General features: G+C 41.8%; 2 protein-coding genes across 5 annotated transcripts in view; both read left to right on the top strand.

Moving 5' to 3' along the window:
- The first annotated feature begins 553 nt into the window (after positions 1-553).
- Positions 554-11,272, top strand: LOC138982267 (mediator of RNA polymerase II transcription subunit 12-like). 4 transcript variants are annotated; one of them, XM_070355520.1, is made up of 4 exons: positions 554-685; positions 2,545-2,679; positions 3,315-3,422; positions 4,491-11,272. In XM_070355520.1, exon 4 carries the CDS (start codon positions 6,821-6,823, stop codon positions 9,506-9,508), a length of 2,688 nt encoding a protein of 895 aa, XP_070211621.1. In that variant the 5' UTR covers positions 554-685; positions 2,545-2,679; positions 3,315-3,422; positions 4,491-6,820; the 3' UTR covers positions 9,509-11,272. The 4 variants fall into 4 exon arrangements, with proteins under 4 accessions (XP_070211621.1, XP_070211614.1, XP_070211639.1 ...); XM_070355513.1 differs by lacking the exon at positions 3,315-3,422; XM_070355538.1 differs by lacking the exon at positions 3,315-3,422 and having other exon boundaries at positions 566-685; positions 2,553-2,679.
- Positions 11,273-18,980: 7,708 nt separating this feature from the next.
- The window catches only part of LOC138982241 (mucin-5AC-like), a 36,815-nt gene continuing 34,098 nt past the window's right edge, over positions 18,981-21,697 (top strand). Inside the window, exon 1 of the mRNA XM_070355483.1 lies at positions 18,981-19,328. Coding sequence (XP_070211584.1) covers positions 19,226-19,328 — 103 coding nt within the window. The 5' untranslated portion in view covers positions 18,981-19,225. The remainder of the gene's footprint in view (positions 19,329-21,697) is intronic.

Genomic DNA, 21,697 nt, shown 5'->3' with positions numbered 1-21,697 from the left:
ATTCCAGACGCCAGCACAGAGCAGTATCGACGCTCCTTTTTTGTGCAGACGGTGGCTGAGTGGAATGCACTGGACGAGCAGGAGGTCCAGGCAAAATCTGTTGCTGCTTTCTCAACAGCAATAAGCAGAGGTGCCACAAGCGGCCCTCTGCTCTAAAATCTAGAGAATCACTTTTAAACCAGCTTTTAAACATTTTAAATTAGGGAAGCTAAAATAAGAGGACTGGGGTCGGCGTGTATGTTGGGTGCTTTACGTCCCTCGTTACCCCCCCAGCTCCTCAAACACCCAAACAATGATAGGAAATTGTGTAAGTTATGGGGTGTCCTAAACTAGGGATTACTTGAAGTAACATGTCTAGATGTTTTTATGAGGACACACAAAAAATTGATAGGTCCGTAGTTTGTTTTTAACGTATAGGCGGTGCGCTCTCACCCCCGTCGCGCAAATAACCTAAAAAGGTTCCAAGCGGCGTAAAATTCCTGATTCCTGATTCCTGATTCTCAGGGAAAGCCCACTGGAGCTAGCTCTAAGATCGGAAATCTCCAGTGCGGTCGATCGTGTCAGTTGTGAATGACTCATTTCCATAGTGTGCGTCAAACACGAAACCTGCTGACCTACAAAAACAGAATACAGAATAGATGGGATCGGGCATTACATGTACCGATGTCACCTTGAATACAGACAGGTATGTTGATTCTAGAATAATAAGAGTTCATGCGCATGGCCGACATATATTAATTACCACATCCATTAGAATTAATTTTAGTTTAAAGAGGGATTAGAGAGTATTTGAATACCATCTTGCAAACAGCCATCGCACCCAGTAGCATGTGTTCGCCTACATATCAGTCTGTTACACACCTTCCAAGCGAAAATTCTTGTGTATAATGTACAAGCAAACACGCCGACACTTTGAAAGCATTGACTGGTGGTAAGGTGCCTAGTAGCAAATGTGGGCGGTACCGGGAATACTCTGAGTGATGAAGTTCTGGGATGAAGAAGTAGGCTCATACTGTTACTGGCTCGGACAGGAAGAAAGACTCAAAACAATGAGTATGATCATCTACTCTGTTTGAGCCTACTGCCCGTAAACTCGCTTCGATAATGGGATGTGTGGCAACTGCATGTTGTCCTTACTTCTGATGACACAACTTAGCAAGACACAGCTTTCAGTCCTCAAAGGATATTGCCTTCTTGTGACTCTTTCCTGCAAATATTCCCTTTCTGTTAATGTTGTTGTTGTTCTTGTTGTTCTTGTGGTAATGGTTGTGGTTCTTGTTCTTGTTCTTATTCTTGTTCTTGTTCTTGTTTATCTTGTTCTTGTTCTTCTTTGTCTTTTTGTTACTTCTTCTTTCTGTTGTTGGCCGGAGTGTTTTGTTCTGCTCCTGCACATTAGATTTGCACACTGGCCTTGACTCGGGGGTATTTCGTCAATGGCACTACATGGCCATAATTCCCGCACAGAGTGGGACTTTTTAAATTAATTATTTATTACATAAAATAATACTTTTATCTCATGTGAAAGCCTGGAAAAATCTATGGGAATTTACATGGTGGTTTGCACGAGGAGGAAGACTAATAACCAGTCCAGTATTTCAACACCACGTTGTTCAGGTCGCAAACTTTCTTCTGATATCAATATCGACAAGCTATATGTATATTATTATTATTCATTAGTCTATGTGTGACAAGTTTTTACTTCGTAAAACACTCCTTATGTACCGTTTAAAGTGTACTATATGTAATGGCCAGGGGTGGTGTAGTAGTAGTAGTAGTGATGGTGACGATACAGTAGTGGCAGAGGTAGAAGGGCGATGGTAGTAGTAGTAGTGATGAAAGTAGTAGTGGTGGTGATGATAGTAGTAGCGGTGGTGATCAAAAGTAGTAGTAGTGTTTGTGATGAAAGTATAGTAGTAGTAGCAGCAGTGGTAGTGGTAAATGTAGTAGTAGTGGTTTTGGTAAAAGTAGTTGTGGCAGTAGTAATGATGATAGTAGTAATAGAAGTAGTGGTTGTGATGAAATTAGTAGTAGTCGGTCAGGATGATATAGTAGCAGTAGCAGTGGTGGGGATGATATCAGTAGTAGTAGTGGTTGTGATGAAATTAGTAGTAGTCGGTCAGGATGATATATAGTAGCAGTAGTAGTGGTGGGGATGATATCAGTAGTAGTAGTGGTTGTGATGAAATTAGTAGTAGTCGGTCAGGATGATATAGTAGCAGTAGTAGTGCTGGGGATGATATCAGTAGTAGTCGGTCAGGATGATATAGTAGCGGTAGCAGTGGTGGGGATGAAAGTAGCAGCAGCAGTAGTAGTAGTAGTAGTTTAGTGGTAGTGGTGATGATAGTAGTAGTAGTAATTAAAGTTGTGGTGATGACAGTGGTACATGTAGTAGTGATAATAGTAGTAGTAGTGAAGGCGGTGAAAGTAGTGGTAGAACTGAATAAAAGTGTTGATAATAGTAGTAGAGGTAGTGACCCCAACATATAGCTCATTGAATTCCCTTCGCTTTGCATATCATGTCATTGTTTATCTTGGCTTTGTTAGGAACAAAGGAGGACTGAGGACAGTACCTCAGTGGCCAGTGGAAGCCAAAGCAGCAACACCAACACCACCTTCACCATCGCCACTGTCATCACTCCAACACCATCAAGAACAACAGCAACAACATATGCTAAAAATGTAAGCTCTCTTACGTGCCTCCTCACATCATCTTATGACAGTAAATGGAAGTCTTAAGTTTTGTCAGTCAGTCACTGACTGATTTTGATGTCTGCATGTCGATAAGAAAGGGAGATAGGGGGGGAGGGGAGGGGGTAGGTAGTGTCTGTGGTGGTGGTGGTGGTGGTGTGTGTGTGTGTGGGTGGGTAATGAAAGGAGAGAAAAGCAATGTATCAACTTCACAAAATGATGCATTCGGTGGGTGAAACATCAGAAATGTTTAATATGCCTGAACCCATTGTAGCACTGCCAACATAAGGAAAGGGGGGAGGGGTTAAAGAGTTCAAACCGCAACGAAAGGAACGGTTTTGGTTGCAGGGGTGCATACCTCATTGCTTTGGGAAAGCTTTCACACCTTTCAACAAATCTTCAATGTAGATGGGTGCGCCTTTCCTGGTAAAGGGAGATAAAACAAACAAAAAACTAACGCGAAGCCGTCGTCTGCTTCATTAAGATTGTTATCTCCCTTTATGCTTATATACAGCAAAAAATGACACAATCTTATTTCAACTCAGATTTTTTTTAAATTTAATTTAATTTGTTGGTGTCTTTGTCTGTTTGATCATAATTATTTTTCTTTCCTTTGCGTTTTACAGATTAAATTTCAGGTAAATTTTATGGCTTCACCACATGAGTGATAACTTTGGATCCTAATATGGCAGTAAGGCCTCCAGTGTGAATCCAGTGACTTGAAGAAAACATGTGTAAGTTACCCCAAACCTACAATAGACATGCTTCAACGGGTTGAATTAAGGCGGAGCCGGCTAAACCAGTCATGGAACTGTTGCCGCTTATATGCCAACAATGTGAAAACACAGAGTGACGCAGAGAATAATATTATGCATACCTACACTGGTATAATATGTCATGGCCACGTCTTGTCTATAGCTAGATGACAACTCACCGTCATAAATAAAGAATTATCTTGTCTTATCTTGGTCGACTGCTAATGTACTTTTCATGAAACGCATATTTTGAACAACTGAGTATTTCGGTGGGTTAGAGAAACACGAAATTACCCAGCATGTTTCCCCCGAAAGCGGCGTAAGGCTGCCTAAAATGGCGGGGTTAAAACGGTCATACAATTAAAAGCCGTGGGAGTTTTAGCCTATGAACGAAAACACAAACACTGCTGTATTTTTCTATTGAGCATATTATAGCATGACATGTGAAATAAAACATGCACATTGGCAAGAATGGCACATTTCCAAAATCAATAGGTAAGGCTGTTGCAGTTTTGACTGGCATATATATATATGTTAACCTGCGTCCGTGTCTATCTGTGCCTTTGCCTGTTATATGTCTGTGTGTGCGCCGAATCGGAGAAACGTAGGTTAACATAATTATATATTCCAGTCAAAACTGCAACTGCCTTACCTACTGTTTTTGGAAATGTGCCATTGATTTCAACGTCAGTCTGCCCCCCCCCCCCCCTCCCCCAAATTACTTATTGTGTTTTGTTTTGGGGGGTTTATTTTTGTCCATGTGCGTACTTTTGATAAGTTTGGGCGACTATCCTTTAAAAAAATATTAAAGTGATTTATTGATCAAATAATTTCTGATTGAAGGGAAGGAATATCACCAAAACTAAAACTAAGTGATTGACATTGTTGTCCTTCTGCGTCCCTAGAAACAAGTGGGTTTGCATCTGGTTTGCCGCAACCAAAAAACGGCAGATACAAAATTGGATTTAATCATGCACCAATTTTTCTTAAGCAGAATTGTATTATTTGTTGACGATCGACACATTTTCTTTTTTTCTATTTTCCCAGGAAAACCTAGTGCCTTACCGATATGTGCTGTCACATCATGTGGGATGGAGCGGACTGAACATCACTGTGCCGTGTAAACCTCACCAGACAGCCACTCGACTGAAATGAAAACTATTATCTCAGATACAACTCAACTCCACAAATTGGTGGTTGCGGAAAGTTCGACTTACTGACATATTATATGCGTTTGAGTAGCCAAATTGGTTGAGGGGACATGCTGTCACATCATGTGGGATGGAGCGGACTGAACATCACATTGCTGTGTGAACCTCATCAGACAGCCTCTCGACTGAAATGAAAACTATTATCTCAGAGACAACTCAACTCCACAAATTGGTGGTTGCGGAAAGTTCCACTTACTGACATATGTGCGTTTGAGTAGCAAAATTGGTTGAGGGGACATGAAAAACCAACAACCAACCACCTTCGTCAGTCACTTTCAAAGGCAACTGCTAAATTTTCACGATAAAAAAAGAATAGAAAAAACTATGGCTTCAATCACGTTAGCTGTGGCTGTAGAATACTGGAGCTTTGTAAAGAACAGTTACGACGGTGACGATACTTGAACTTTGTTACGAATAGTTAAGAGACTCTTTCCATGACTGTACAGAAAATCAAGTATACTTATTTGCTAAGAAATGCTTGCAAATATGAGCCATTATTTCATTATGGCCTGTGCAAGAACATAACTCCATAAAACCGACTAGCGCTTTATCAGCGAAATCACGGACGGACGGACGGAGAGACACTGTCTTTGGTGCTATTTGTGATAGACGAGTGCTTAAGTCGAAAAAAAACATTTATGGTTTCCCATAAATCCATTTATGTTCTGAATTTGTTTGTGCTAACAACCCAAGGGAGACAACCACTTCACACAATCATACTATGAAACAAGCCAACACTGTGATTGCAAATGAAACTTTGCGGACTGAGTGGACGCGTACTTTCTTGTTGACAAGTTGTAGGTGGAAGGAAGCATTGCCTTATGGGTATTCAAACGGTGGTATGACATTTTTGGATTGGGTACGAAACGAGAATTCCTCAACAGTTCACCACTCTTGCCAACCATTCCTTCACATAAATTATATATATTTGAAATACACACACAAAAGCTTAATAGGCATCTGCTTTTGACGGGTATGCTCTTAATTGTGGCTTTTTGTATTCAGTATGCATGCTAAACTGACAACAATAATGATGATAGTGTATACAATTGGCATTAGTAAAAGATAAGACTATATAAGAATGACCACTTAAACCATAATGAACGAGTGTGTATAAGTATAGTAAACAGTTTATAACAATGACAATAGTAATGATAACAATGTAGATGCAAACTGAACATCATGACATATTTTACATGTGCTTGTGCATGTATGTATGATATAAACTACAGCTTTTGCCTGGAAGATAACATGAAATACCATACTTGCATAAGCCTGGTGTAAAACATTTTTTCAGTGATGCTTCTGTAAGATGAAACTGATGCTGAGGATTTAACCATGCCAGCTGAATTAAGCGTGTGAAGGGCATGCCCTCATGATACACGATCAGACACTTAGCTTTAAGCCTGATATTAATTGGACGAACTCGACTTTGCGAAGTCTACTTCACAAAGCTCGCTGCACGAAGCTTTAGCACTGAATTTTCAGTGAAAAAAAAGACTTCACAAAGTCTTCGCAAAGTCAATTTCGGCCTCAATTAAGGAAGGCCTTTATACCTGGTCGGAGTATCTCTCCCTCTGAAGTCAGTTGATCATTATTGATTTTTGGTATGTGGCCAAATGGAAAGATGCTCTTATCCTATGTAAAAACCTGGATAAATCCGTGATGCTTGACATGATGGTTCAAACAGGAATGAACGTGTGTTTAAGCAGAACTCATGTCAACATTAGTTCTTGACATAAAACGTTGATGCTCCTTTGGTTAGACGATCCTACTTACAGCGCCAACATGTCCTCTCAGGTTTAGTCACAGCTCAGGGTTGCAGCTATGAGAATACACACTTGGTCTGTTCGCAAGAGGTTTCAAATGCTCCACCATAGACGTCCCCCCGGACAAGATTTTTAACTTTCTGAAGGAGATCAAGTTTTTTTCTTTGAAGATTTGAAGTAACCAGTGTAAAAAGGAGTGATCTTTTATAGAACCTTCTTTAATTTACTGTGATAGACCTAATTGTAAATAGTGTCAGACACGGAAATCACCATGTAAACTGGGAAAGGAAACAAAACTGAATCGGTCCACCATAGACAAACAGGTTAAAGACACATTAAAAACCAACAACCAACCAACCAATCGCATGCTCCAGTGAGCGTGCTTACTTCTCTCACTATGGGAGTAGAAGAAAAAGAAAGGACATCGGTTTTCAGTGACAAATACCATGTGGTGACATTACACGGCGAATTGGAGAGGACACTGGCCGAAGCTGTTTCTCAAAATATCCGAAACATGGACATATTAGGAAACGGGGAGCAGCTCAGAGTTGAAATACTGGACAGTGTCGGTGAACTAGGTCAGACAATGATAGATGTATTCAACCATGTCATTGAAAACACAACTTTCATTCTCTTCTTTCGAACTGAAGATTTTTTCAATGACAAACTGAACGGATTTGCTGTGTCTGTCAGTCTGGAAGATAGGATACAGCACCATGACCCCCAAAGACACTATACACTTATTCCGCTTGACGTCGGAAAAACTACGAAGATAAAAGGAAAACTTTGTTTTAATCAGCTGATTGGGGCCGTTGTGTCTTCAGATGGAGCCTTCGATGAGCGCAATGAGAAAAAAATAAGGAAGATGATTAATGATAAACTGTTTAGGTTAAACACAGATCGAGTAACCGTCAACGAAGTGATACAAGAAGGCCAAAATCGTCAAGCTCGAGATATTTGTAGTCTCGTATTGTCAGCTGATACCTCTGGGTACAGGCAGTCAACTCAACAGCTGAATAATAGTGGCACAAGCCTCAGCAGCTCCACGCTGACGACAGACTTTGAAAACAATACCACCGGAATAGCTAGTGCTGCATCAGAGGGAACCAGAGACTTAGATCACGAAGCAAGAAATGGAACTGATTTTGAAATGCCTCCTCCATCAGCAGCTCAAAGAACACCAGATTCCCCCTCATTTCAGAGATCACAAGACTCGGTTTTGAACACACAGTCGTCTCGAATTCCTTCAGGAGGTGAATATGCTTCTGCGACGTCAGATAGCCTAACAACAACCGCGATGCATTGCAATAGGGACAGTTTCAGATCAGCCAGCATCAACCAATCGTCGATCATAAGCCCCTCAAACATGGGGGAGCAGAGCACACCTGACACTTTCCAGCGTCAAACGTCATCGTATCTTCCGCATTCAGTTGACATCGATGTCCAGGGGTCTGCCCACTTTTGCGTCCCAAAGCTAATAAGCCCGTCATGTGCACACGGAAATCCTTTTGGCTATCGAGCTGAGGCTCGCACATGGCAAGAAGGACTCTCATACGAACAGCGACCGCAGCAGCAATATCCAACGCACTTCCCAAATCCGTACGGTCAGCATCCTCAACCGTACCCACAGGTTCGCCCTCAACAACAGTGGCAACATCCCACTGGTTTCCATCGAGAATACTGGAACAAAATGGGAGCTCGTCCCAAAACTCGGATGCCTTCCGCTCCAATGCCTCCAGAAGCAACCACAAGGCGATGCGATCGACAGGAAGATGATACGCTGTTCTGGGGAAGCGGAGAAGAACACGCCAGATCTTGTCATGCTTCGCTCGAAGGAGAGCGGGGAAGGAACGAAAGAAGAAATTGGAAAGAAGAAGAGGTTAGGGGAAGAGGAGAAGGAGGAGGAAGTGGTGTGGTCATTGCACAGCGTCAAACTTCTACCAACAGTAATTTTAATCCACCCAATAATCAGGTTCCATTGTCAGAGGTAGGCAAAACTAGTGTGCCAACACCTTCTAGCCCTTATTTGCCGTCTTCAGTTGGAAAAGGCGTGGAAAGTGAAATAGATTCTAACGTTCCTACCATTCCGGGAGAAACACTCCGGGAAGGACGGCAAGCTACAACATCGGGATCCCAATTCGCTTCCGATAATAGAAAAGGAGAAAAAGGCAGCATGCGAGGGCAGGGCCAACCGACAGGATCTGCAGAATATCCTCCCAGAGGAGGAGAGGACGAAATGAGGAGAGACAACGGCAGAAGCAATACAAAAGTTAAAGGAAAAAATGCTTCGCCAGACAGTACAAAGAAAACTTCAGAAGAAGCACAAACAGTTCACCCAAGAGAAAGCTCACACTTTCCACAAGAATATTTTCTGTCAAGTAGAGCAACTTTAAGCCCAGAAAACAGTCCTCAAAAAAAATTGCGAGACGCAGACCGCACAAACAGCGCTGCATGTAAAGAAGCAGAACTCACAATGCCCACACATGCTCAATTGAAAGGAACTTTAGAAACATCACGAGAAGAGCCGCCTGATTCGCAGAGGAAACAAGAACTTTATGGCGGATGTTTGACTGAGGATACACCCAAAGGGATCCCTACACAGCCCTCTGGACCAATAAACTATAGAAGGCCTGGCAGGTCTGAAGACGACACGGATATCTTTGGCTCGTTTCCTGAACTGGATGAGGTCATGAGCGAGATGAGCAAATGCTCTCTTACCCCTCCTTCTTCCCCAAAGTTTGCAAATGATCGATTAAACCAGTCCAGCCTTGAATACGACTGTGCTCCGTCATACTACTCGGATCAAGAAGAGAATAATGGTCCTGCTGCTGCTTCTCACCGCCAGCAAAATCAAGGTCCACGCGACGAATCCCCACAACGACAACAGCTTCAACAACCGTCGCATCAACAACAGGAACGCATGCTAAACCAGCAGCAACAGGCAAGGGAGCAACTACCACAACCACATCAGCAATATGAACAACAATATCGACAGCAAGAGGGGGAAGGCTTTGCAGAACTGAATGGTCGTTCTGATCGAAGCAGGTCATCTGGGGATACCGACTCCGGGAGAGGCACTATATAGTTCAGCTCAGTTCAGTGCAGTTTAGTTCAGGAGTACCCTACGAGCGAAGAAGAAGCTGCCGCTGTTCTTCATTTCTCTTTCAGTTACAGTGTTTCGTCTCAATGAGATTTGGTTTAAACATAATGTTATTCACATTCACTCACACACACAACAACACATTTAACAACGAGCTCAAGTTAGAAAATATTCTAATAAAGGATTACATGTTCTTACCTACATCCAAGAGATTTGACAAGTTGATGCTTGTGTACTCATTCACATTGACCACCTAGGTCTTTCTATGCCCCCTCCGGTGGAGTGCTCCATGAAAAGTGCCATGATGATTGTTTTGGAGAGCGTGCCATTACGAGTATTGTGACTAACCCAGGCACAATATGAAGCCAGAGGAATGGGCTTTTCCTGCGAAAGGAAAGAATGACGGCATTGTACACGCGATGTTTCTTGAGAGAGAGAAAGAGAGAGAGAGAGACAAGGGTATGTGTGTGTGCGTGTGTGTGTGTGTGTGAGAGAGAGAGAGAGGGAGGGAGAGAGGAGACAGAGAGATATGCTGTGATGCTGATTTTTGTTATTGAGGCACAAAATTGAAGTCATTGCTTGACCGCTTATGTAAAAATGCGTTGTAATCAGCTGTGTCGGTTAATATATGATTTGGCATTTGTACATACATGTACAAACATGACTGTTGTTATGATTAATGTACGAACTGCCGATACTTTTGTATGAAACACATGTATACTTAATAACTACCTGAACTCAGCTGTGATATGTTCGACGAAGTAAGAATAAGAGAGGACCACACAGTAATGCCTTGGTTGCAATCAAACTTCCTCGATCTAACAGTGTCATAATAAAAATATCACAACCTAGCGACTTGCATTGCAACGGAGCTTCTTATATACAGTTTATGTTCTTTCCCTTAAATCAGTCCAGGTGCTGTTACTTAACTATATTTTAAATAGATTTAATGGGACACTCGTGAGCTGAGCTCAAAATGCATGAAATTGGTTCAGATGCGCTAGGCGTAAGAAGGAGTGTCAAACAGATCAATGGAAGGCCTTTTGGGGCACCATTGAACCTGAACAAGTTAGCATAATATTAGATCTACTTCTGGTCCTCTAGATCCCTTATTTTTATCATCGTGTATACATATTTCTAGCATTTTTTCTTTACCTTCAGAGGGATGGAGTATGTTGTCACGTTAGGTCTACACTGTGACCAGATGATAACATTTTTTGTTCGTTTTGTTGTTTACCGCCATTTGTAACCCGTGAGATAAGAATCGTTCAAATCACACGTGTGTATATCATGTAAATGAGGTCATGTCAAGCAAGTCTGGCAGGGACCTGTTTTTCCACTGCTTATGATGCCAAAGTCACCGAGACAAACGTCATTATAGAAACAAAAATTGCGCTCGCTAATTACCCTCGATGAATCTTTAGAACTAACACGTCACACCACACTTTCAGAGTGACGTTTCTTTGCTTTGACGTAATAGATTGCACGAGGCTTTAGAAGAGATCGAGGTTCCAAAACAAGCGTCTTCAATTAATCTGCCTCGACTGCAGGACATTTTCAGTATAATACACGTAAGTACAGTATGTAGGATAAACAGAATACTACATGGCTTGCTGTGTCGTACCAGATTTACACTCGTTGCTTTTTCAAATAGTGAACAGCTCGCTTTCGTTCGCAGTTAAATATTTAAAAAAACAACTCGTGTAAATCTGGTACGACACAGCAAGCCATGTATAGATGCATGACATGTACACACAAAATCAGTCAACTGTTACAGTGGTGTGTTTTTATGCATTCGTGCGTTCATGAGTGTGTGTGTGTGATTGTGTGTGTCACTGTGTGTGTGTGTGTGTGTGTGTGAATGTGTGTGTGTGTGTGTGTGTGTCGGTTTGTCTGTCTGTCTGCCTGTGTCTTTGTGTGTGTGTGTGTGTGTGTGTGTGTGTCGTGTGTGTGTCTGTCTGTCTGTCTGTCTGTCTGTCTGTCTTTGTGTGTGTGTGTGTGTGTGCATGCGTGCGTGCGTGTTTGTCTGTCTGTCGGTCTGTCTACCCAGTCATGTCTGTCTCTCTGTCTTTGTTTATCTTGGCTTGTCGGTCGGTCGTTGCATTCTCATGCTTCGTGTTTATACCCTATTGTTAAGGTCACTCAACCAGCTCACAAGTCAGGCTTGTGCATTTAACGATTATCAATTCGTTCTCCTATTGATGAAACTGCAATCATTCGACCTACCTTAGAGTGTGCTTGACTGATCTGTTCCGTTTAAATCTCATTCTATTTCTCCCTCTCTCCCTCCCCCTCCCTCTCTCTCTCTCTCTCCCTCTCTCTCTTATCTTTCCCTCTCCACCCTCTCCTCCCCCCCTCTCTTTCTTTCTCTCTTTCTTTCTCTCTCTCTCTCTCTCTCTCTCTCTCTCTCTCTCTCTCTCTCTCTCTCTCTCTCTTTCTCTGCCTTATTTCTCCTTCTCCCCTCTATCTCTCTCTCTCTCTCAATCTCTCTTTTTCTCTCTCTCTCTCTCAGTCGCTCTCTCTCTCTCTCTCTCACCCATCTCTCTCTCTCTCCCTATCTCTCTCTCTCTCTCTCTCTCTCTTTTTCCTCCTCCTCCTACTCCTCCTCCTCTCTATCTCATACATCTGTCTCTGTCACTCCCTTCTATAACTCTCTCCTTCCTCCTCTCTCTCTCTCTCTCTCTCTCTCTCTCTCTCTCTCTCTCTCTCTCTCTCTCTGTCCCCTCTCTCTGCTCTCTCTCTGTCCTCACCTCTCTTTTCCCCCTCTACTCGCTCTCTCTCTCCCTCTGTCTCTCATCCCCTCTCTCCCCCCTCTCCCATCTCTGTTCTCCTTCTCTTTAGCCTCGCTCTCTTCTCTAGTTATCCCCCTCCCTCACTCCCTACCCTTCTTTCTATGATTTGCCCACGAGTGGCAGGATCCGTCATAATTATTGACCGATGACTTAGTGGTATTAATCGTGAGCAGGAGAGGACAATCTATGCGACACGGAGTTCAAAACATGAAAATTACATTAGAGGTGCGGCCCGAGAAATTCACGTTTCACAAACAAGTATGACGACGTTGGCAGTTGTTAAAGACACATTCTTTCCTGTGGAAATGTAAACAATCTTTTAAAAAGCCACAGCTATTTCCAGACTGATACATGAAAAAGGATCATCATAACACTTGCGCAGATCGTACAAGTCAACAGTCTGGCTGCGTTCCGTAAGGAGTAGGAGTTCTTTGCTATTGTTTGTATTGTCTGGGTGGCCGAGTGGTAACGCACTTGCGCTGGGAAGCGAGAGGTTGCGAGTTCGACCCTGGGTCAGGGCGTCAGCAATTTTCTCCCCCTTTTCCTAACCTAGGTGGTGGGTTCAAGTGCTCGTCTTTCGGATGAGACGAAAAACCGAGGTCCCTCGAGTCGTGTACACTACATTGGGGTGTGCACGTTAAAGATCCCACGATTGACAAAAGGGTCTTTCCTGGAAAAATTGTATAGGCATAGATAAAAATGTCCACCAAAATAGCCGTGTGACTTGGAATAATAGGCCGTGAAAAGTAGGATATGCGCCGAAATGGCTGCGATCTGCTGGCCGATGTGAATGCGTGATGTATTGTGTAAAAAAAAAATCCATCTCACACGGCATAAATAAATCCCTGCGCCTTGAATATGTGCGCGATATAAATTGCATAAAATAAAAAATAAAAAAATAAATCCCTGCGCTTAGAGCTGTACCCACGGAATACGCGCGATATAAGCCTCATATTGATTGATTGATTGTTCGTTTTTGCAGATTAGGTCAAGTGTACGTTGCAAAATTAGCAAGGATTCCAACAGTCAAGAAAAAGCAGCTTGGCTGTTTGTTTGGTGTGTGTTTCCACGTTGAAGGATGCCCTAATCACATGTAAAAACCTTAATGTATAAACATACAGATGTGTGGCGGTTTACATGATCGTTTACACAGGAAGGAAGGTTCAGTCTCTGTATATCTGAAGAGAAAGCCCTCAAGTTTATAAAACATCTGGAAATGTTGCTCCTCGCGTATGTTTTACGTATGAATATTATCCAAATTAGGACTAAAAAAAGTTTATAAACGGCTGTTGCGCAGACAGTTGCTGAACTTAAATGATGAAAACTAAGGTCGCCATCAACGAATTCACACCAGTGACGGTTGGTGAACGCTTGTCCATGGAGTTTTCTTCGGGGTGGCAGATCTTGCATTAAGAGCAAGAAAAGAGAAAGAAGACGCGGAGAACTACGAAATGGAAGAGGACAGAAACAACATTATTCCCCCCTCTGCTCTTTCTCTCTGTAAACGTGTAGGGCTAGTTATTTTTTGTTATTCCCCCCCTCTGCTTCTTTCTCTCTGTAAACGTGTAGGGCTAGTTATTTTTCGGTAACTCAATCGGTGCGTCCCGCTAGCGCTACGTGTCATTTGTGCTACGTAGGCCTATCGTTTGCGCTATTTTCTGTAGTGCTATCGACACAAATTGCCAAAAGCAGTAGTGCTATCGGCACGTAGTGCTATCGCCACAATGCACACATGCCATTATCACTACGTCTCAATAGAACTACGTGTCGATATCACTATTTTTGAAAAAACAATGTACTGTAGCGCTGCGTGTCGATAGCGCTACGTGTCGATAGCACTACTACATGTTCAAACGGCAGACACTTCCCTTTGTGTGTGCGTGTGAGTGTGTGTATATAATATTGTCTGCATGGCTGTCTGTCTGTGTGTGTGTGTTTGTGTGTGTGTGTGTGTGTCTCTCTCGCTCTCACTCTCTCTTTTTTTAACCACGTATTTATTTCATGGATGTAGTTGGTGTGTGTTTGTTTTGTTTTGATTTTGTTCTTCCCCCATCCTGCGTGGTTTGTATATGAGTCTGTGGCCAAAACCATTCTGAGCACTCTCTCTCTCTCTCTCTCTCTCTCTCTCTCTCTCTCTCTCTCTCTCTCTCTCTCTCTCTCTCTCTCACACACACACACGCACACGCACACACACACACACACACACGCACAAACGCATACGTACACACGGTATCGTACACACAAACTCACACACAGAAAAACATATACGCTATAATACGAGAGAGAGAGAGAGGGGGAAAGAGGGGGAAAGGGAGAGAGTGGGGAGGGGGAAAGAGCGAGCGAGAAAGAAAGAGCGAGAGAAGACAGAAAGACAGATAGGGAGAGAGAAGGAGAGGAGAGACAAGGAGAGAGCGATTTTTAAAGAGGTACAGAGAAAGAGCGATTAAGAGAGAGAGAGAGAGAGTACTCAGAACTCAGAATGGTTTATTATATTAAGGCCACAAAGAGAGAGAGACAGACAGACAGATAGAGACAGAGAGACAGAGTGAGTGAACCAGCGAGTGAGCAAGAGAGAGAGAGAAAGATAGAGAGAGACACGCACACACGCACATACACACACACACAGACAGACACACACACAACACACACAAACACACACACTGAAACCGAGACATACATACACACACACAAACCAGAAGGAGTGAGAGCGAGAGAAAAAATGAGAAAGAGAGTGTCGTCAGTAATTAGTGGTATCGACACGTAGTGATAATGACACGTAGCGCTAAAAGATGTAGTGCTGTCGACACGTAGTGATAATGAACGAATGATAGCAAGTCATAGACAAATTATTTGTAGCACTAATCAATCAGTGTGTGTTTGTGTGTGTTGTGTGTGTGTCTGTCTCTGTGTGTGTGTGTGTGTGTGTATGTGCGTGCGGCACGTAGCACAGTGACACGTAGGACAAATGACACGTGGCACAAATGACACATAGCGCTAGCGATACGCACCCAACTTAATCAACAACCAAAATCACTTACCCAATAACGGGCCTGAATCCTCGATAGCTCACAGGTTGATGAGCTAGACTTTGAGGGAACTACTTTAGCGATTGAAAAGTTCCGAACGCTCTAATGTACGAAATATACATCTCTAGACCAAACAATACAAACATACTGCATTTAAACTAGCAACTACAGGCTTGAACACATTAATCTCCATATAAAATCCATGAGTTTGGTTGTTTTCTAAATCCAAATCTAACGATCAGTGCAGAGAAACTCGCTTTAGATCTCTTATGAGTGCAAGCAAACTTCCAAGGCAAGTAACTCTCGTACTGTCTAGCGATAAGAGTAGTTCCCCTTCCACATTTTCTGAACTGAGTTGCTTGGACCACAGGCGGAAGGTATCGTCCACTGGACTACTACTATCACAGAAAGACTACAAGGTACGTCACTCACCTTCGAGTCTTCTGTGTTCTTGGAGTCGCTTCCTGGGGAAAAATATTGTTCAAGACGGTTTGCCTCTTCCTACAGTCTGTGTAAGGTCAAATAAATACAGTTGAATGATTGTTTGAACTGTATGTACCTTTAATTTTCAGCTTCCGTCCCTTGCAGGTTGTTTTTAACCATCATTTGGACGAATCTTCGTTTGCGAGCCGCCAACTTCCACCGGACGTCAAACTCATGCATCCGCACCGAATTTGCATACCAGCGCTCATTGGTTAAAAACATATGTAAATATTGTGCAGAAAAGGGAAGCTACCCACGGGAAAGTAATCATCGAATATCCTGTTTTTAACCAATGAGCGCTGGTATGCAAATTCGGTGCGGATGTGTGTCTCAGCAATCAAGGACAAATACCAGATCAACAAAAATATGACATATTAATGCTTTAGTTTGAGGTCGCGCATGTTCTAAAAACAAGTCGTATATGATTGTGATCGGTTGTGACAAACATCCGGTGCCAACTTTCGCTCTCTACCTCTTCGAAAATGCATCACAACGCCCTTATTTTTTTTATTTATATGGCTTCACACTTGGTACAACGTGAGAAAATACTGTGTAGATACTAGAACAACAAAAATATGACATGTAAATGCTTTATTTTGAGGTCGCGCGTGTTCTAAAAACAAGTCCGACATGATTGGACGTGACACGGAAATCCAGCTCCTTTCGCTTTCGATCGCGAGCTCTTCGAAAATGCATCACAACTCCCTTAGTTTCATTTTTATGGCTTAAAACTTCTCACAACATGAGAAAATACATTGAAGACTAGATGATTACCCGCTTCGCCGGGAAGAAGTAGAGCCGAATACCAGGCTGCGCGTGGGACGCCGGCTTCGCCGGCGCACGAAGGAAAGGAGATAAACGCGCAAAACACTGGAGACCTTCTAAAAATAGTAACGTGCAGTGACCTTCTAAAAATAGTAACGTAGTAACGGGAATATGGATTGACGCCACACGGAGGAAGGGAGATAATCGCGGCTGAAAACACTGGAGAAGATAATAGTTACTGGTAGTGGATCCCGACAACAAAAAATCAAAACAAAACAAAATCGGTTCAGCGCGCACAGCGCTGAATACGGTGTCCAAATTTGAAAAAGATCCACCGAGAACTTTGGCCGTGCATCGCGAACAGACAGACAGACAGACAGACAGACACTAGTCGTATATATATATATATAGATATATATAGATACCCGGGAGAACAACAACAATAGTACATGTAACTGCTTTAATTTGAGGTCGTGCGTGGTCGCACCGCAGTACTCGGTCAGATCGCGCTGACGGTGTGCACTTGCACGTTGCCTTGTACTTCCGCCGGATCAGTTACCGCGAGATTTTGTAGCTGTTACTTTGTTCTGGGACAAACCTTTGCGATCTTTTTTTAATTGACCAAATTGTTTTGTAAAAACCGTAAGATCTTCGGCTTACGCCGTAAGACTTGAAAAACATCAAAATTCCGTAAGAATTACGCGAAAAACGTAAGACTTGACAGGTATGCGCTAACTTCGACCATTAGTTTTAATAATCACTGAAACTCGGCATGTAACCTCTACTTCCACAACCCCCCCCCCCCCCCCAAAAAAAAGAAGAAGAAAAAAAGAAAAGAAAATAAGAAGATAGCAGTTTCTACTGTCGCCAAACTTAAAAGCAAATAACAATTTCTATTCACTAAAGTCCAAGACATTTTTTTAGCACTGCGACTTTGAGAAATATGATTTTTTTTTTCGATAAAAGATTACTTCACTGCATGCATACACTGCATGGCTTGTCAAAAGTTTTACAAAGAGAGAAAACGCTGAGAAACAGCCATCCAAAGCAGCTTTTTGCGAGCCAATTTCTATTCCGATCAAACATCAATTCTACCTCCAACAAAGATCACGTAAACACTCCTCTGTTCCTATTGATCTTATCCTTGATTAGAGAGTCGACATGTTTAATCTTTTGATTACTGGGCGAAGTATGAAACATTCAGAACGACACGAAACATCGATAAAATTGTTTTCAAGTTTGGTACTGGGGAAAACATTTATTCTGAGTTGATGCGTCATAGTACAGTGTGGCTTTCCTGTTATTAAGATTCTAGCAACCCTTTGGTTCACCACAATATTCGGACGCTCACACACCCGTACGCGTGAACGCTGACTATTAAAAAAGCAGACATTGACATGCAAACACAGAGACCCAGTCCCAGACAGACAAAAAGACAAACGCACATACATACAGCCTGTTCCAAAAGAAACGCAACCAACCTGTTTCCAAAATCAAAGTGCAAAATTTATTTCGCAAATAATATTTCATGAAGTTACATATTTTATTTTTGGTACATTTTCAAATCACAACATGTGGAACAAAACAGGTTTAACAATAAAAGTGGAAAACAATGACAATTGAAGCACAATTTATGTCCCTTTTCTGCGTTTAATAACGGATGTGTCCTCCACCAGCGTTTCTTTTGCAAATAATATTTCATGAAGTTACATATTTCATTTTTGGTACATTTCCAAATCTTTTCATGACCTGACTGACTGCTTGGGCCGTTTGGCCAGCGGCAAGCATGCCAATAGCACGCTCTCTTTCACTGATTTTTAGACAAACGAGGCATTCTGCCGTCAGTCCAGCTGAAGAAGTCACTGCTATTTTCTACTGTATTGCCAGCTCAGTTGAAACTTGAGTTGTCCCTATGTCGTCACGTATGTAACTTCATGAAATATTATTTGCAAAATAAATTTTGCACTTTGATTTTGCAAACAGGTTGGTTGCGTTTCTTTTGGAACAGGCTGTATACACAAGCATAAGCTTTTTTGTCTTTTTTTCATTTTATCAAATTACACTGACACACGATTACACACACAAACACACACACACACACACACACACACACACACACACACACACACACACACACACACACACACACACACAGAAACTCTCTAATGCAACTCCCATAGTACGGACCTGGTCAAAAAATGTTTGACCGAAATCTGAATGAATTTGATCGAAAAATGCGATCGTCACAGTGCCGCCTCAACTTTTTTTGAAAGTCGGATTAGACAATATCAAACATCTTTATCAACAAAAGGAAAACGCTGTCTGGGGATGTCATCTGGAAGAATGTTCATTGACATATGTACGTAGTTTTATGTGAATCGCTTCACACACACAAACATATGCATTCAGACCAACATACACCGTATAACTGGAACGTTCATAGTTATCGTCAAAACGCAAGCACTGGTTAACTCACACCTTCTGACTCTGGCCGCGCAGAGGTCCAGTAACAGGGTATGTAGGCTACACATAGTGAGAACTGCATCCTCGCGCGATCCAGTATTGGTTAGAAGCAGAGAACCAGGAGCCTGTGCGGCAGAGCGAAGCCGGAATCGGGCCACCATTCTCTGGCCAGTATGGGTTCTGTGCGGACGTGTAGCCGACGAGTGTGTGTGATGTATCTGATTTGGTCCATCTTTTGTGTCTGCGTGTTTGGACAAGGGTCTACATTTCCTGCAGGTAAGGTAGTTTGTCAGTTTCTACCAGTTGAATTTTGACTGCAGCAAAATAGCAGACAAAAAGTAGCTTCAACTTCAGTTAAGGGTAGAGTCTAATCATGTGAGGTCAAACTAAACAAGTCGCGTAAGGCGAAAATACAATATTTAGTCAAGTAGCTGTCGAACTCACAGAATGAAACTGAACGCAATGCCATTTTTCAGCAAGACCGTATACTCGTAGCATCGTCAGTCCACCGCTCATGGCAAAGGCAATGAAATTGACAAGAAGAGCGGGGTAGTAGTTGCGCTAAGAAGGATAGCACGCTTTTCTGTAGGCCCTACCTCTTTTTGTTTTAACTTTCTGAGCGTGTTTTTAATCCAAACATATCATATCTATATGTTTTTGGAATCAGGAACCGACAAGGAATAAGATGAAAGTGTTTTTAAATTGATTTGGACAATTTAATTTTGATAATAATTTTTATATATTTAATTTTCAGAGCTTGTTTTTAATCCGAATATAACATATTTATATGTTTTTGGAATCAGCAAATGATGGAGAATAAGATAAACGTAAATTTGGATCGTTTTATAAATTTTTATTTTTTTTTTACAATTTTCAGATTTTTGAGTCACTTGAGAAAAAGTGACTCTATGTAATCGGTCAGTGTTAGTCTGTCCGGCCGGCCGGCCGTAGACACCACCTTAACGTTGGACTTTTCTCGGAAACTATCAAAGCGATCGGGCTCATATTTTGTTTAGTCGTGACCTCCAATGACCTCTACACTTTAACGATGGTTTCGTTGACCTTTGACCTTTTTCAAGGTCACAGGTCAGCGTCAAAGGAAAAATTAGACATTTTATATCTTTGACAAAGTTCATCGGATGTGATTGAAACTTTGTAGGATTATTCTTTACATCAAAGTATTTACATCTGTAGCCTTTTACGAACGTTATCAGAAAAACAAGGGAGATAACTAGCCTTTTCTGTTCGGCAACACACAACTTAACGTTGGGCTTTTCTCGGAAACTATAAAAGTGACCGGGCTCAAATTTTATGTGAACGTGACTCCCAGTGACCTCTACACTTTGACGTCTGCTTTGGTGACCTTTGACCTTTTTCAAGGTCACAGGCATGTTCTTCAGGTATGCATTGTGTTGTGAATAGCAATTTCTTCCTGTCCATCTGATGCCTCATATAATATTCAGAACTGCGAAAGTGACTCGATCGAGCGTTTGCTCTTCTTGTTAATGACCAAAGTCATTAATTAATTTTTAAGCCACCAAGCTGAAATGCAATACCGAAGTCCGGGCTTCGTCGAAGATTACTTGACCAAAATTTCAACCAATTTGGTTGAAAAATGAGGGCGTGACAGTGCCGCCTCAACTTTCACGAAAAGACGGATATGACGTCATCAAAGACATTTATCAAAAAAATGAAAAAAACGTTCGGGGATTTCATACCCAGGAACTCTCATGTCAAATTTCATAAAGATCGATCCAGTAGTTTAGTCTGAATCGCTCTACACACACACACACAGACACACACACACACACACACACACGCACATACACCACGACCCTCGTTTCGATTCCCCTTCGATGTTAAAATATTTAGTCAAAACTTGACTAAATATAAAAAGATGACTCTCCCAATTGGCGTGTCCCAAAGACGTAAAACAAACAGTATTTATAAACAGTATTGATTGAAATAAGCTATTGCAATCTGTATTTTGTTTTCTTATCAATTTTATGAATTTATTCAGTAGTAATATATATAGATACCCTATATATTCAAATTTCATACATTATCTTATAAATAAAGGCATAACGCCTTCATTTTATTTTACATTCAGTCAATGCTTGACTGAATAATTTAACGATTGGGGGGGGGGGGGGGTATGTGTGTTGGTGTCTGACAAGTCTGTTTGTGAAAGGCATATCTCCCAAACTACTGAACAGATTTATTTTAAATCAAAAATGGTATACAAATTCCCGACGGCATTTGCTTGTGTCGTTTTTCTCTCTCTCCCTCTCTTTGTTGTTGTTGTTGTTGGTGTTGGTGGTGGTGTTGGTGTTGTTGTTGTTGTTGTTGTTGTTGTTGTTGTTGTTGTTGTTGTTGTTGATAGCGATATAAGATTATGTCATCATTTCCTTTTCAAACATTTCTTCAAAACACGTACCAAGTCAGTGTTCATTGGTTCGTTCCGGAATATGGGATTGCATTTCAGCTAAGTACCTTGGAAATTCGTAGATGAATGTGTTATTTTAAGGTTTTTTTCTTTGGCACCAGATTAACAAATTTGATATTACTGTCTTCCAAATCCCAAAATATATAATGTTGTTTTGTTTGGTTGAAAATGTGTATAAACTAAATCAGTGGAATAAAAA

Source organism: Littorina saxatilis, linkage group LG1 (assembly GCF_037325665.1).
Source record: "Littorina saxatilis isolate snail1 linkage group LG1, US_GU_Lsax_2.0, whole genome shotgun sequence".
NCBI classification, from domain to species: Eukaryota; Metazoa; Mollusca; class Gastropoda; order Littorinimorpha; family Littorinidae; genus Littorina; species Littorina saxatilis.
The sequence above is the reverse complement of the archived record's forward strand: the minus strand, read 5'-3'. Positions and strand labels throughout refer to the sequence as shown.

Coding starts and splice junctions, on each gene's coding strand:
- LOC138982267 (XM_070355513.1), top strand. CDS start 6,821: ATGGGAGTAGAAGAAAAAGAAAGGACATCGGTTTTCAGTGACAAATAC.